Below are 14,917 nucleotides of genomic sequence, written 5' to 3' on the forward strand. Positions count from 1 at the left end.
AACTGGTTCATTTTCCTCTATAACTGTTCACTTGAACGCCCTCAGGACACAGCTCCATTTAACCTAGAAACCTCTTTTATTAAAATTCCTTTTATTAAATGATCCGGTATATCTTCGCAGTAATATAGAGGAAGTCCTTTTGTGTGAATCGAGTGCCTTCATCCCATTAGCCGTGTTTAATTCAATTACGATGGAGGGTAGTTATCTGGGTATCTCCGATCGGGTACAAAGTATCCCCGATACTTTTTTGTTTGATTCCTCAAGCGTATCTTGCGTGGGGGGTTTTTGAAAAGGACCTCAGTTCCCGCGTACGGCGTGGGAGTTTTTTTTTGTTAAGTAAAACCTGGATTTCTTTGAGGTTGTTTGCTAGTGTTTGTGAAAAGAGTAGTGCTTGATAATCACGTAATTGTGTTATTACAAGGAGTTTGCGCTGGGTTTGTTAACGATTTTTGCTGACGTTCTTAATCTTCGATTTCTTAGCTATATTGCCTTAAATAAGCAGTGATTTAAGCAGCAGTCAGTCAAGATTATATATATATAATGTTTAAGCTAACAGTCTATAAAAGTAGGTATCTAACTGATTGAAGTGTAAAGTAAAAGCGATTACGAGTGTAAATCTTTATTTAAACCAAGTAAACATCCTTTGTAAACAGCCCTTTAAATGGTTGTTTACAAGGTTTCAGTTCTTAAATCTACTCTTAAGATCGCCCACTGAAATAAAGGGACGAATTCGAAATAGGGATCAGTTTTTAATTCCGAGTAAATATTTTTCAATGACTGTGTCCGACTGAAATTCATATTAGGTAAATAACTGACAGTGGTTATAATAAGTAATCTTAAACGTTTTACTTAATTTCCTGAAATAATCAGTTTATTCGAAATTAAGCAATTATTATAGAACGTATTCATAATTTAAGTTCTATAATTATTATTTATTCACAAAAACCTGCGACCGTATTGCAAGAAGTAGTATTGAACGCGCGTATTCTTAACAAGGGAATGTCAGGAACAGTTCTTTAACTCTGCCTTTCTTTACGGACAATTTTAGGCAGTTTTTTTTATTATTTTTTGTTTCCTTATCAGTATTTACTTGAGTAAATGAAGTTATCTGATAAGCAAGCAAGCAAAAAAATTGCACGCTAATATGAGATGGTTTCCCTGAGTTTTGATGTAAAATATTGACTGGGGAATCGAACTAAGTTTAATTTGCAAATTCCATTACAACGATGGCATATTAAAAGAAAACGGAAAATGTCTCAACATGTACAACTTACACAAGGTTAAAAAAATATTCCCTTCTTATTTTAGCTGTCAACAAAATAACAAAGAAAAATATCGAAAAAGGGAATCCTTAAACTAGGGATCGATCAAGTTGAAGTTTGTTCAATCCATCATTGATGTTACTTTCGGATTCAGTCTGATATTTATCACAATCTGTGCTCCGTAATGTAAATATAGGGGCTTACAATGTATCTTTTGGATATTTCAGTTTTGAAAACAGTGTAAATAGTACGTCAGACGGAGATTGAGTGCTCTGTGAAAAATCTGTCATAAAAATACCGATTGTCTGTCTCTGCAGCGATTCATTGTCTAAATAACCATACATTGGCATATACCTTGGCTAGGTAGGTTTTGCGGGCCACTTGCCTTGGTGCAAACATCACGGATGCACTGAGAATTCACATCGATACATTCAATCTGACCTCCTGTCAGCCGATCTTTGCGTTATTAGGTTTTCCACAGAGGACGTAAGGATGAGATTTTCCATATAAGTTAAATCATGAGGATTTTCCTACATAAGTATTTATTGTACCTGTACCTTCTCTCCAGATTGGCTGACGGTGACGTGGGCGCAGGGTGGCATGCAACTGCAAGGAGACGCCTCCGCAGACGACGACGACTCCGTCAAGGGAAGGTGAGTGGAACACCTCCTGGCTTCAAATGAGAACCTAGCTTTGAAAAGATGGCTCATCTTTATTGGCTGAAATACTGTTATAATAATTATAGGAATGAAGGCACAATTTTAGCGATACCTACTCGCTGTTTCTCACGGTTTCATAGACGTACCGTGACTATGATAACAAGTAGCCAAAAGCCTTTCCTCGATAAATAAGCTATCTAATACTTCAAGCATTTTAGCGCGTTCAACCAAACAAACAGTTCTGCTTTATAATGTTAATATTGGTAATTTATTTATGCGATAAAGAATAGTTAACTCGCTTTGTGCTTAGACGCTTGAAGAAATGTATGATCGAAATACAAAATACCATATTATATAAAGCTTAATCAAGATGAATCTATAAATAGATTTACATTTCGGGTCTTCTGCAGCTATACAAAATCTTGTATATTATAGATAGAGGAGCGATGGAGCGAGACCCTTGCCCAATTATGCAAAGTTAAGGATACTTAAGGATCTTGTGTTAAAATTCGAAATATTATCCTTCAAAGCATTATCTTAACCATTCTTTTTTATCTGTATAAAAAGGTTAAGCTTCTATACGCATTAGTTTTTACTGAGTATTGCCCTAGTGTGCTATGTTTTAACCATAAGGTAATTAAATTCTTTAAGACTTCAGAAAAATAAAATATATTGGAGATAATATAAATAATGGCTAGGCTACATAGTGGTTAGCAAAAAAATAAACAGTATAGTGGTTTTCGGAATACATGTGTACTTACTACAATAACAAATGTATCCAATAAACAATAACTTATTCCTACTTATATGATTATTATCTCTTCCTAAACACTACGCATAAGTAAGAACATCGTAATGTTGCTTTATCCCTTCATAACAACATTAGGAATTGGTAATACAGTTGTATCACATTTATTTATCAGTTTGAACTGTAGGTCATCGAAACAAAGGTTACACAGAGTTAAAACTTCAGTAATCTAGTTACAGATCTTGTAGTTTACTTTGTAAAGCTCCGACACGCCACGACAACGCCACGCCAACGCAACGGCCGCGCCACGCCGCGGGACGTTCTTATTGAGGAAACTTTAGTCTTGTGTTTTAATTAAACGGATTTGTTGAAAACTTTATGTTTTATTGGTGTTGTTTAACTTATGTATCGTTTTATTTTGAATATTTTGAGGATTTTAAGACAATATTTAATTTGTATAAAAATCCTCTGTAATACCTACTAGGTACATTATATAGAGGTAGGCAGTTCTGTTTCATATTTTTTTAAGTGATTGTAGGTATGTCGCTAATTGTGAAACAATAGAAAATCAATTGTGTCTCGCGTATATATACGCTCCGACATACAAAGGGTTAATAAAAATGTTCATAAGCTAATACATAACCAATATGTTTCTACTAGATATCCTAACATCCTCGCCTTTTACAAACATGGCAACAAAAATTCATGAAACCAGAACATTTTCCAACCCGACTGATAAAGTGAAACTATGAGGTCGATTGCAACAGTTGCATCATCGTTTGCCCAGCAAACTAATATAGCAAGACTTTGCCAAGTTTCCAGCAGAACGGACTGTCCGACGCAGAAACGTGCCTTATTATTACTCCACAGGAAAACCCGATAAGAATATTGTGGCATTTTCTTACTTTGGAAAAATTGTAAAGCATTTTCTTTCTTTGACAAAACAAATATAGGTTTACAAATATTATAAAGCTGAGGTTTGTTTACTTGCGTTAATCTCAGAAAATATAGGATCGATTTGAAAAATTATTTCAGTGTCAGATAGCTAACTTATCGAGAAAGGCTATATGCTACTTACTTTATCCGGGCAGGCGAAGTAGTGTCCACTGAACTCGGGCGAAACCTGTGTGTAAAATATAACTTGGTTACAAATCGTGATACATAAATCCATTCGCTGTACGAAATAGACCAATAGAAACACTCAACCGCCGTGAACAAAATATTAAAGCACACTGCTGGATACATTCGTATCCCATTTTTCATCAAAGTACGTACCGTTGCAGGTCAGTGACCTATCGATAGAATTCTGTAAATCAACAAACAAAATACACATTGTAACAGTTCATGAAGTTCTGAAGAATATAAAACATGCGAGTAGGTTTTACTTTGTATTGAAACTGATTGATAATTTTTTACGATGTTTTTTATACTGAAGACTGGGAGGGTGAGATTTTAATGTATATGATATCTTCAGTGTAAAGTATATACAGTATACACATTATTCTGTGTAATTGTTTTTTTTTTCAATTGCATTATTGACTTATTGTGTGAAAAGTGGTAGTGAGCGATGATGGTAAACTAAGAGTATTTTGAAAATGTGAAATTAAACCACACAACAAAAAGAAATAAATAAACAGTAGCATTAATATTTTAAGAAAGAGGTTGTACAGTTCCAGAAATACAGTATAAACCATTTCCTGAAAAAGTTGCTATCACGTAAAAACGCTCTCAATTTTATCATTCAATTTCCCCGACACACGCACTACATTGAAACAAAAGCTATAAAACAAAAATAAGCATTGTGTGGACAGCCTGCATTCGCTTCCCATTCATAATTAAAAGTAAACAACACATACGAAATATTTGGTTATTTTATCAACAACTGACGATCGGGTGAAAAGGTTCCATGTGAGTCTACCCTGATCGGTTAACATTATTCTTATTTGCGATGACGAATCAATGTTTTTTTTTTATATAAATGTAGAAAAATTATTGTATAGCAAAACTATGGTAGCATTTTGAACTGCAGTTTGAATTATTATAGTGAAAATTATTATTTGCAAGAAAAAAGCGTTTTACCATAATTTATCTATCTATCTATGTTATTATAAGAGAGAGATATTCTTATTCAAAAGTGTAAAAGTATTATTACCATAAATCTTCCACCTGTTATTCAAAAACTTTACTTTTGCAAACCAATAGTAACTTTGTTACCACTAAAATCACAATGGTACCCACGGGCGTTGACATCTCAGCGTATAATCTGTTCCACCTGGCATCTCTCATCACAACTTAGATGGGAACCCTCACCGGACAGTTTATAGCTCAAACAAAGCTCTAAGCTTTTAATTAACTTTGATTGCACACAGATACATTCTATGTATTCTAAACATTGTACTACGCAATTTTGTGGCTGTTGTTGCTACGGCGTAGTCAATGTAGCTACGATGGCTACGACGTAGTAATCTAAAAAATATTTATTTGTAGGTATATTTTTCTCTGGCAGTCGTTACGGGTAGTCAAAAGCCAGTTAGTCTGACAACCAGTCTTACCAAGGGTATTGGGTAGCCCGGGTAGCTGGGTTGAAGAGGTCAGATAGGCAGTCGCTCCTTGTAAAACACTGGTACCTAGCTGCATCATAACAGATGAGGTAAGTATATTTATGTGCGGCTACTTAAGCAAAATTAAACAATTATAATTTTAAATCTGCAACTGAATTGTACAATTTGTGTTGAGCTGTTATAGTTGTATTTTACTTTCCAGTAGTTATTTGTTGAGTGACTGACTGCAGCTGAAGTGAACAGCAACGCTATGCGGTTAAAGTTGTACGCTATTCAGTTAATAGTACTAGTATGAAATTGTTGTTAGCCAAAATGTGGCCAGCATTTGCTCAATAGACATATAATATAAACATAAGAATATCTGCATCGAATAAAACAAAATTTGATTAAATATACTATCTTTTAATTTTATAGGTATATCTCGCAATATATCAAGAAAAGTCTCGCAATGCATCAGCTTAAATCCAAAGTATATTGACCTCGTAATAGGAACTTATAATTCTGTCAGAGTTCCCGCAAAACTCATAGAGATTGGTTTTCCCAAGTTTTTCGAGAAATCCAAGATTGATAACAAACTTTCTGATTTGTCTGTTGGGAAAGTTTAAATTGAAAGTCGATAGGCAAATCAACGTAATTCATAGTGTAATAAGTTCCGACAATTAAAACTGTGACAGTAATAACTATTTCATTGTGGTTACGGTTAGTGTGGGAGTTTGTTGCCAAGCGTGTTCCGTGTTGGTATCACTTAAATAGTCGATATTATAAATGGTCTGCAACTTCTGTTTATGATATCTATTAGTAGAACAAACATATATGTTTGTAGTTTGGTACATATTTGTACCAAACTGAAATATATATGTTTTCCAACTGGCATATTGTATTATGTATTTTAAACTTCAAGTTGACCTGCGTTAAACCACAACCAACAATTATTTTGCAAAATAACTCTGTAATAATTGAATACATGAATATACAATTTATGTTTTACAAGCTGTTTCTCTCGCTTGCATCAGTTTCAATTAATTCAATTTGTGGTTCAATTGCTTTATTTTTTACAGTTACAGAGATATGTCACAGGCTAAATAACATGCCGTTTTCGTAGCATCCCTCGCCAAGTATTCACCCCGCAGGTATTAACAATTCTAACATAACCTCTGAACAGCAATTAATCACAACTCCTTTGTATATGTGACAAATATCCCCCATTTAGTGACGTCATAAGCCAGGGGGCTTGATCTATTGGCCCCGGAGCACCTAAACAGGGATTTATATTTGTATGTATACAGGAACGACTTTTTGAGTGTTTCAAAATAGGTAAGCATTCCAACGTTTAAAGTCATCGAATATCGAATGCCCACATGATCGAAATAAAAACATGTAATTTTATACTGGCCTGTATAGCAAACGACAACCTCCTACTGCTTCATCATCTCTCGAGCCTTTTCGAAACTATGTTGGGGTCGGCTTTCAGTCTACCCGGATTCAGCTAAATACCAGTGTTTTACAAGGAGCGACTGCCTACCTGACCTCCTCAACCCAGTTACCCGGGCAACCTCCTTCTGCTTATCGCAAGTAAATATTAGAAATGCCAAGAAAATCATCTTAAAACAAGGTAAATAAAATCTAAAGAAACACTCGTTCACGATAACCAAATTCAAAACTTCAAGTACCTAATCACAAACAAATTTTGAAAACTCTCAAAAACGCTCGGCATTTTCCGGAAGGTACGTGCTCATTCCATTAGAGGCAGTTGGAAGGGCTCCAAGTCATTTACAAGAATATTTGTTGATATTAAATTTACATAAGCCCCACTAGCAAGTTACGCGGTGATTTTAACTTGGGAACATAAACTATGGGGTGTATGATACCGGCAATCTGCGAGGCGCGATGTTTGTGCATATTTTTACCCCGACTCGGAGAGAGGGTTGTGAAATACAATGATTATGGGTAAACAATATGCAAGTTCGGTTTATACGTAATCAATGTTTCCGAGTGCAGGATACACAGGGATATACAGGGTTGTGACATTATATGTTATAGAAATAGTATAGATTCATAGTCTAAAAGGGCATATGCCTCTCATACAAATACCTTTTTAAGTTTTTTTTCAAACTTCAACTGCATAGTTTAATGATATAAAGAGCCGACCTTTTTGGTAAAGTTATTAAGTAGCCACTACAAACACTACCAATACCCATTTCTTCACGCTCAAAAATAATTTCCACGAAGCTCTACCCAATAAAACCAATTCAATTATTCGTTCAGAAACATTACAATTATTTATTTTATCATCGGATAGTCGCGACATCGCCGAAACGTCCTCCGTAACATGTTTCTGTGGGAACACGATTAATCACACCAATTTGCGAGCGTTAAGTTTGCCAACGAGGGGGGAGGGCCCCCCATGTCTCCGTCTTCTGGTACAGGCAAATTTAATTTTCTTAATTGTTCCACTTCAGGAGCGGTGAAACTTCGTAGTGCGCTAGTGGAATTCTTGATTGGTGTTAAAAAATCATACTTTATTAGACGTTTACTTTGTACCTTCTAGCCTACATGAACTGTCATATTGAGTAGTTATGGATTACTTAACAATAATGAATGACACTCCAAAAACATTTAACGCATTCCCATTATAAGGGTGATTACATACATCCACGCACCAACTCCCGTGCTACTGTTTTAATCGTACCTACTTACTTTGCTTTGTATTTAAAACACGTGCAGTGGAACACACTCAACTCACTGACAATAACTCGATTCTCTTTTAGCTGTGGAGACAGTGTGAGATCCGCCTAAGTACTACCCATCTTCCTCCTCGCAGAGTTTACGTCATCGTTGCTTATCATCATCGGCGTGACGTCACAACCGGTGACGCTGTTTAGATTAATATCCTGTCAGACAAAGGGAAGAGAATTAGGCCTGTTAGGCCGGCTGAGTTCACAACTGTCTTGATATATTGTAGTAGTATTTCCAGATGCTAACAGGGTGAAGGGTTCAATTGGTATACAAAGTAAAATTATTTACTTTACCTACATATTTGACACCTAACTTTCTAAAAAATCCAGATACTTTTTTTTTATTTACCTACAGGAGTCTAAATAGATATTCTGAAGTGATATTACTACAAATTGTCATAGTAGTAAGCGAGAAAATAGCAGGGGTGGTCCTTACCTAAAAAGTTTCGTGTGCACATAGCTTAACCGCAGATAGAATGTCACATCCCAACCAATCTAAAAAAACAACTTACAAATCCGCTGTAAAACCAACAAAATTGATTAAATCGAAGCGCTTGCCGGCCGGCGGTGAAATCAAAGCGGCGGCATTCGATTCATTACGGGCATGTAATCAGCAGCCCCCATTACTCGCTCCATTTACCCCCTTAATGGCTGGAACAGAACCTTCTCGAGTTTTCACCGGATTTCTATGTGGTTTTACAATGTAAACAAATAATTTGGTTAGGAATTCTTTCCTAGATGGTATGGGGACAATTGCAGGTAGATTGGACTTGCCGTCGTTCTTTTACTACGCCTATGAGTTAAAATCTGAGTTGCGTGCACCTCAACAAAAATGGATTAAATAAAGTTGCAATAAAAAAAAAAAACATAAATATCAATAAGTTTTCTATTAACTTTGGGGACCAAATATTATCTACTCACTATAGATTCTTCAACAACAGAACACGTGAAGCGACATAGTGCCTAACCAATTAGTAAGCGTTTATCATTAGCTTTGGGAGTTAAAGTGTTAAGTAGTATGTTCTAGCAAGTTCTACGCAAGGAGTTCTGAAGGTATTTAACAAATTAACGATTTTGCGCCTGAACTGTCGGCTGTTGATTTATTTGTTCACTAACTTTATAGGAATACAAAGTTTAGTTTAAAATCAATGTTTATTCATGCAATTGTGTAAAATTTGTTTATTTAAATAGTGAGACTGATTTCCTTATGTGGTAGTATTCAGGTATGTATGTTGTATCTAATTTTAAGCATGTCGATGGTGCAATCCAAAAATAATCATAAGAAAAGATGTGCAATGTGTTTGCAATACAGACAATTTCTTTACATACAAGATGCAATTGGAAGTGCATACAAAATCCCATACAAAAGCCAATAGCATAAAAAACTGCAATACACTACAAACTATGTATTTATAATGCAGATGCTCATTACAGCAGCCTTACATCCCACCTGTCCAATACATTATTCAGGCACATACCCACTGACAGTGTCCACTCCACTGGCAGTGCCGTGTCCGGCTCGCGACGTTCATTAACCGGAACTATGATCACCGGGTGACGTCACGCAGTTCCCGTCCGTCTGATGTATGTCGTGTGACGGACAGTGAGTAGGTACGACAATGAATGTCTGTTTGTTTGTTGTGATCAGTTATGCTGGTGGGTTTACTGGTTGAAGTATAAGCAATAACGGTTTTCCCGGTTGTATTATCTTGTGTTGGAGTATTGATGAACAATTTAACTGCAACGGACAAAAGCTGCAACGCTGACACGTCTATTTCTTCGGAAAAAAATACATGTTAAAGAAAATATAAACATCGGAATTGATAACTTCCTCTTCTGTGCCAAGTCGATTCAAAACTTAACAGCACATTCCCAACCAAAGTCATGAAAAGACATGTAGTGTATAAATGCACTTTTGATAGCAATTAATTCTGCTACCTATTACTAAACGTTGAGCTCCCATATACGTGTAAGATGAACACATATAATTTATTCCGCACCCCGCTTAGCCGGCGAGTGGTTGAATTGCAGTGGCCTACATCCATTGAGCGGCGGACGTGTAATCGCCGACCGGACCGGCCGAGTGCCGGCCATCCGGGTGTTTGTGCGAGTTTACACTGTTGACTTTGGTAGTCCGAGGGTTGGACACTGGGCTTGTACGGTTTAGGGTTTTCATAGGTGGTTTAGTCTAGAGTGGTTAGTTATTAATCGGAAAGCGATCCCGATCTTTTAACACTTTTGAAATTTGTTAGAAGATAAACTTACTCGCTGTCATCCAAAAAAATATGCAAATTAATAACCGGCCAAGCGCGAGTCGGACTCGCGCACGTAGGGTTCCGTACCATCCAAACTAATATTCTATGTATATTTATAGATATCGAGCAAAAATGAGCAAAAAATTCACGTTTGTTGTATGGGAGCCCCCCGAAATATTTATTTTATTCTAGTTTTCAGTATTTGTTGTTATAGCGGCAACAGAAATACATCATCTCTGTAAATTTCAACTCTCTAACTATCACGGTTCATGAGATACCGCCTCGTGACAGACGGACGGACGGACGGACGGACAGAGGAGCGAAGACAATAGGGTCCCGTTTTACCCTTTGGGTACGGAACCCTAAAAAGCCCGGAGCTTAGGTTGCCATTTCAATAATCACCATAAGCAATTGAATGATTTTATTAAAATCCACTGCATACTTCTAACCTCATTAAGTAACAACAGTACAACACCAAAACTCATATTATTACATGGTACGTACTTTATAGATTGCCCATCTATTCTTCTGTACCAAATTCTCAAAGTTGAGTCCATACCTTCACACAGCAGTATCAGCATAGATTCGGCGAAACAGTCGTTAACGGTTCCCGCTGAATCAATACTCGTGTGACGTCAAATGGTTAGATGTAACAATTGCAATGAATTCTATTCAGCACTGCCTGATGGCGTCCGACTATACTGTCGCTGATGGCATTCCTGTGTATAGGTTTTAAAGCTTCCATTTTAATGGTTTTCGTTCAATTCTGCTCGACTGTTCGTACCGTTCAAATGCCTGGTATTGCCGTATGAGATCGTCAGACATTTTACAAAAAGGCGATTGTGTTGCAAAGATAGGAAGTGGTAAAAATGTATTTGATGTTGGCATGAATAAGTAAATTCATCAGAAGGCAAATGTACAAAAAAGACAGTAGATTTAATTATGACATTGTCCTCAGGTGTGGACGCGCCGGCAGCCTGGCAGCGACTCCAGGTGAGAAACTTCTAGAACTGCTCCGACCGAGCGCCGGCACGCCACGGCGACACTCCACGGCGGCGTGTGCGCCCGCGCAGCCGCAGCGGCCCGCGGGCTTCGTGTACTGCCCGTCCGACGCGCTGCCCTACTGCCCACCTTCCAGGATTGCACCGCCAAGGCCTATTATGAAGGTCTCTACATCATTTGCCGTGTACTTGTAGTCTACTATCAAGTGTTCAGTGAACATCTAAATGCCAAACTTATGTTTTTGTTGTGCAGCTCCAGCCACCGCCGCAACAAATCCAGCCAGTCCAGCCACAGCCGCCGCCCGTGCCACAGCGTACAACCGCAACAGTCGCGCCCACGCCCCTGCCAGTGCCGCCGCCCGCGCCCCCGCGCCGCTCCTCCCCGCAGCCGCCCCGCCGCGTGCCCCCGCCGACACCACCTAGACCCCCAACCACAACGCCACAAGTAGACCCCAACGGCAACAGAAGAACAGTCGCCCCAGTGCAACCACAACCCCGACTCGACTGCAACAGAAATCCACAGCCCCTTTCCGCCAGAAGAGCACCTCCTCAGAGAATTCCTGATTCAACGCCATTCACTCCCGCGCCGTTACCCCCTCAGAATACAGTCCAGCCTATGAAACGGTCTCCTAGTTCGGGGTCTAATATCAGCGTCCGTCAGGACTCCAACGTATCTTCGGACTCGTTTAGTCAGACCTCCTCCCCGTCATACACGACAAAGACTATGGAGGCGCCACTACTACCGCACCAGCATGTGAACAAGAGCCTCAACGCGAAGATAGCGCGGGGGCTGTTACTCAAGGAACAGCAGGACCGAGACTCGGGAAACGGCTCCATCACCAAGAGTATGTCCACGCCGGCCTCGCTACAGACTATCGTCAGATTTCAAAATGGCAGCAACATGTCCTTGCACCATCGAGTGAGTAAATATGACAAAATAATAATTATAGGCACAGTTCGACATCAACAAAAAGTACATCTTTCAAAACAGCAATGTGGCTTTTAATCTGTAACAATTTAAGTGCTACCATAACATTTAAACATTAAAACTGCTGCAGTACACAGAGACAATTAATTCCATCAGTCAGTTTGTATTTTCCACTTCACATTGCGCTCTCCACGGTCCGAAAATGGTTGCAAAAACATCGTTTACAGAAACATTTTTGTAGCAAGTGTTGGAGAATCTGTGCGTTTGGTAAAGCACCGTAAATACAAGTCGTTAGAGTATATTTTCGCGCGAGTGTACGTATGACACATATGGCCACTGAACAATTAAGTGTCGCTCGCAAGCGCTGCGTCGCCGTCGTAATTAAAATATTGCGCTGCATTAAGCGTTTGCTGTGTTTACAGTAAAAGCTTCAGTTGGTCCGCTTGTGTCCAAACCACAGGAGGTAGCAAAGAATATTATACCAACTAATTTAAATATAAAGTTCGAACATGAGAGTCAATTTATTTACCGCAATTTAAAGGTAATACAATTATTTATAATACAAACCTGCAATAGAAATTATGAGACAGGTCATCTTTCAACAAAAGCTGCACGGTCATATATCATTTCGAATACTTCTTTATTATAAAACCGCATCAGTTTCTCGCTTATTCCTGCAACTTCACAATCGAGAGCGGACTTTGCTATATCGAGTCGCGTCTCGGTTACTCGGGAATCGTATCGAAAAATTTCGATTTCAAGATTAGGTTCTCAGTATTGTGTTCTGAAATGAAATAGATTCTGTTTTTTAGAATTTAGCTAGCAAGTTGTTTCAATAATATTTTGGAAATATTTTATTATTATCTTGTTCATTTAATAGTAACTTAAGATTAAGTATGAGTTCCAAAGATAAATTAAGGGTGCAAATTCATTTTTTGCGATCAAATCTGGTTTAAATTAAACACACATAGGTGCTTTATCTCCTAAATTGATATTCTGTTTAATTTATTCCGGTTTCTGTACTCATCCGCAAAGTATTTGAATATTTTGACCGGAAAACATAAACTAGTTCTATGGAAGTAAAATCGATTTCCAATCACTGGGAGGCTGTAGAGTCCTAATCCTGAGATTATAAGATTATATCAAATAAATCGAGAAACTGATTGCGATGCCCAGAGGTTCGCCCGCCTGACGGAGATGGATTGTTATTGGAAAATCAACCGCTGGCTGCTACCTTGGAACATTTATTATTAAAATACTAACTATTTACGCTGAATCTGGTTATGGTTTCATTTCAGTTCTTGACTATTTATTATGCAGATCAACTGCTAGAGGATAAAATAAAAGTGCATTTTGACTTGCAGGTAGTGAATACATTTGCGATCTATCGGGATATTTACCTATTAGTAGAATATGAAATTAGTTAGGTTTTGCGATTTTTCTTTCGGAAATAAATGTGTATGTAGTTTTGGTTAATCGTTCAATACCTACAATAATATTCTCCTAAAAAAGATAGTACATCTGACAAATAACGAGGATTCACAAAAACTTGCAAATATTTGCTCAAAAGACGAACTCTTGATGGAGTCTTGCACCCACACAAGCAAGTAAAACTTCTCATAAACTCTTAATAAAATCTTAAAGTCCGTCCTTTTAAGTTTTCCACACACAGTCTCGAAGTTTCTAATCAGCGTTCGCCACATACGTATCTGCGCGGGAGGGTGTACGCCCGCCCGTACGAGATGTAGGAAGGAGTGTACAGTCCCGGCCACATATTACTGTTTACATGAGTCAAGACTGCGCCCCGTTCTCCGTATAACTTGGGGGAGTAATTCTGTATTGTATTGCGAAAGAGTTTTGTTGGTTCGTCGTTTCTTTCAGCGGGCTGGATCTGTTTGTATTTATATTTGTTTTGGAGTTAATAAGAGGTATCTCTTTGTATTATACAAGTCTTGACTTTTTTGGTACACTGAGACGCTGTATGGCTAGTTCGAAGTTTTACTTTGGTAAAATTAAATTAACTATACACAAAATACGTACTTTAAATTCACTAGTACCTAAGTGCATCCCATTCAATCAGGCTAAGACCTATCGTTGAGGAGAGCTTGTACACAATCTAGTACGCGTTGATCAGGTGCAGCCGACCTGACGTATGTAGGTCACTCTGTCGAATGTGCTTAGCATGCTAATGTCCCGTACGGCGCCATTCAGGGATGGCATTACATGGTAGCTAGGTATCAGTTTTATACAAATCCAGGATAGTGAAATAGGGATATATTTTTTTTTATATATACATAGGTATACCTACTTAAAAAAATACATATAATTATCTTAATGATGTTAGCCATATAAGCATTATTATAAAAAGAAGATTTCCTTATTTCCATATTCTTGCAAGATCCATACAAAGCCATTACTAATCGGACACCCTGTACAGGTGGCAAAACTCTTGTTTATCCAAAGCTAATCTCGAAGAAGACATCCAAACAATCAAAGTTAAGCCTTCATTGTTCGCAAACGTACCTTAATTCCGTATCAAAACCTGAAAACAAGGAGCTATTTGAAATGTGAGCATTGTGAATAGAGTCGACGTAACAATTATATCTGCGTCGAGTCCACAAAGCGGGCTCGTATTCAATATGAAACAATCGTAGTACGCTCACAGCGCCATTCATGATGTTACTGCAACTACAGATAAATCCTTTTTGCCCAAAACGGTAACCAGCTATGAATAACTACTGTTTGCAATGACATAGTTTGACGTAACT

At 37.9% G+C, this 14,917-nt stretch overlaps 1 protein-coding gene across 1 annotated transcript in view; it reads left to right on the plus strand.

Moving 5' to 3' along the window:
- The first annotated feature begins 1,835 nt into the window (after window positions 1-1,835).
- Window positions 1,836-14,917, plus strand: part of LOC124629902 (atrial natriuretic peptide-converting enzyme) — a 47,563-nt gene continuing 34,481 nt past the window's right edge. The window contains exons 1-3 of the mRNA XM_047163567.1: window positions 1,836-1,915; window positions 11,179-11,386; window positions 11,475-12,140. Coding sequence (XP_047019523.1) covers window positions 1,863-1,915; window positions 11,179-11,386; window positions 11,475-12,140 — 927 coding nt within the window. The 5' untranslated portion in view covers window positions 1,836-1,862. The remainder of the gene's footprint in view (window positions 1,916-11,178; window positions 11,387-11,474; window positions 12,141-14,917) is intronic.

The sequence above is a fragment of the Helicoverpa zea genome, chromosome 1 (genome assembly GCF_022581195.2).
Source record: "Helicoverpa zea isolate HzStark_Cry1AcR chromosome 1, ilHelZeax1.1, whole genome shotgun sequence".
NCBI lineage: Eukaryota > Metazoa > Arthropoda > Insecta > Lepidoptera > Noctuidae > Helicoverpa > Helicoverpa zea.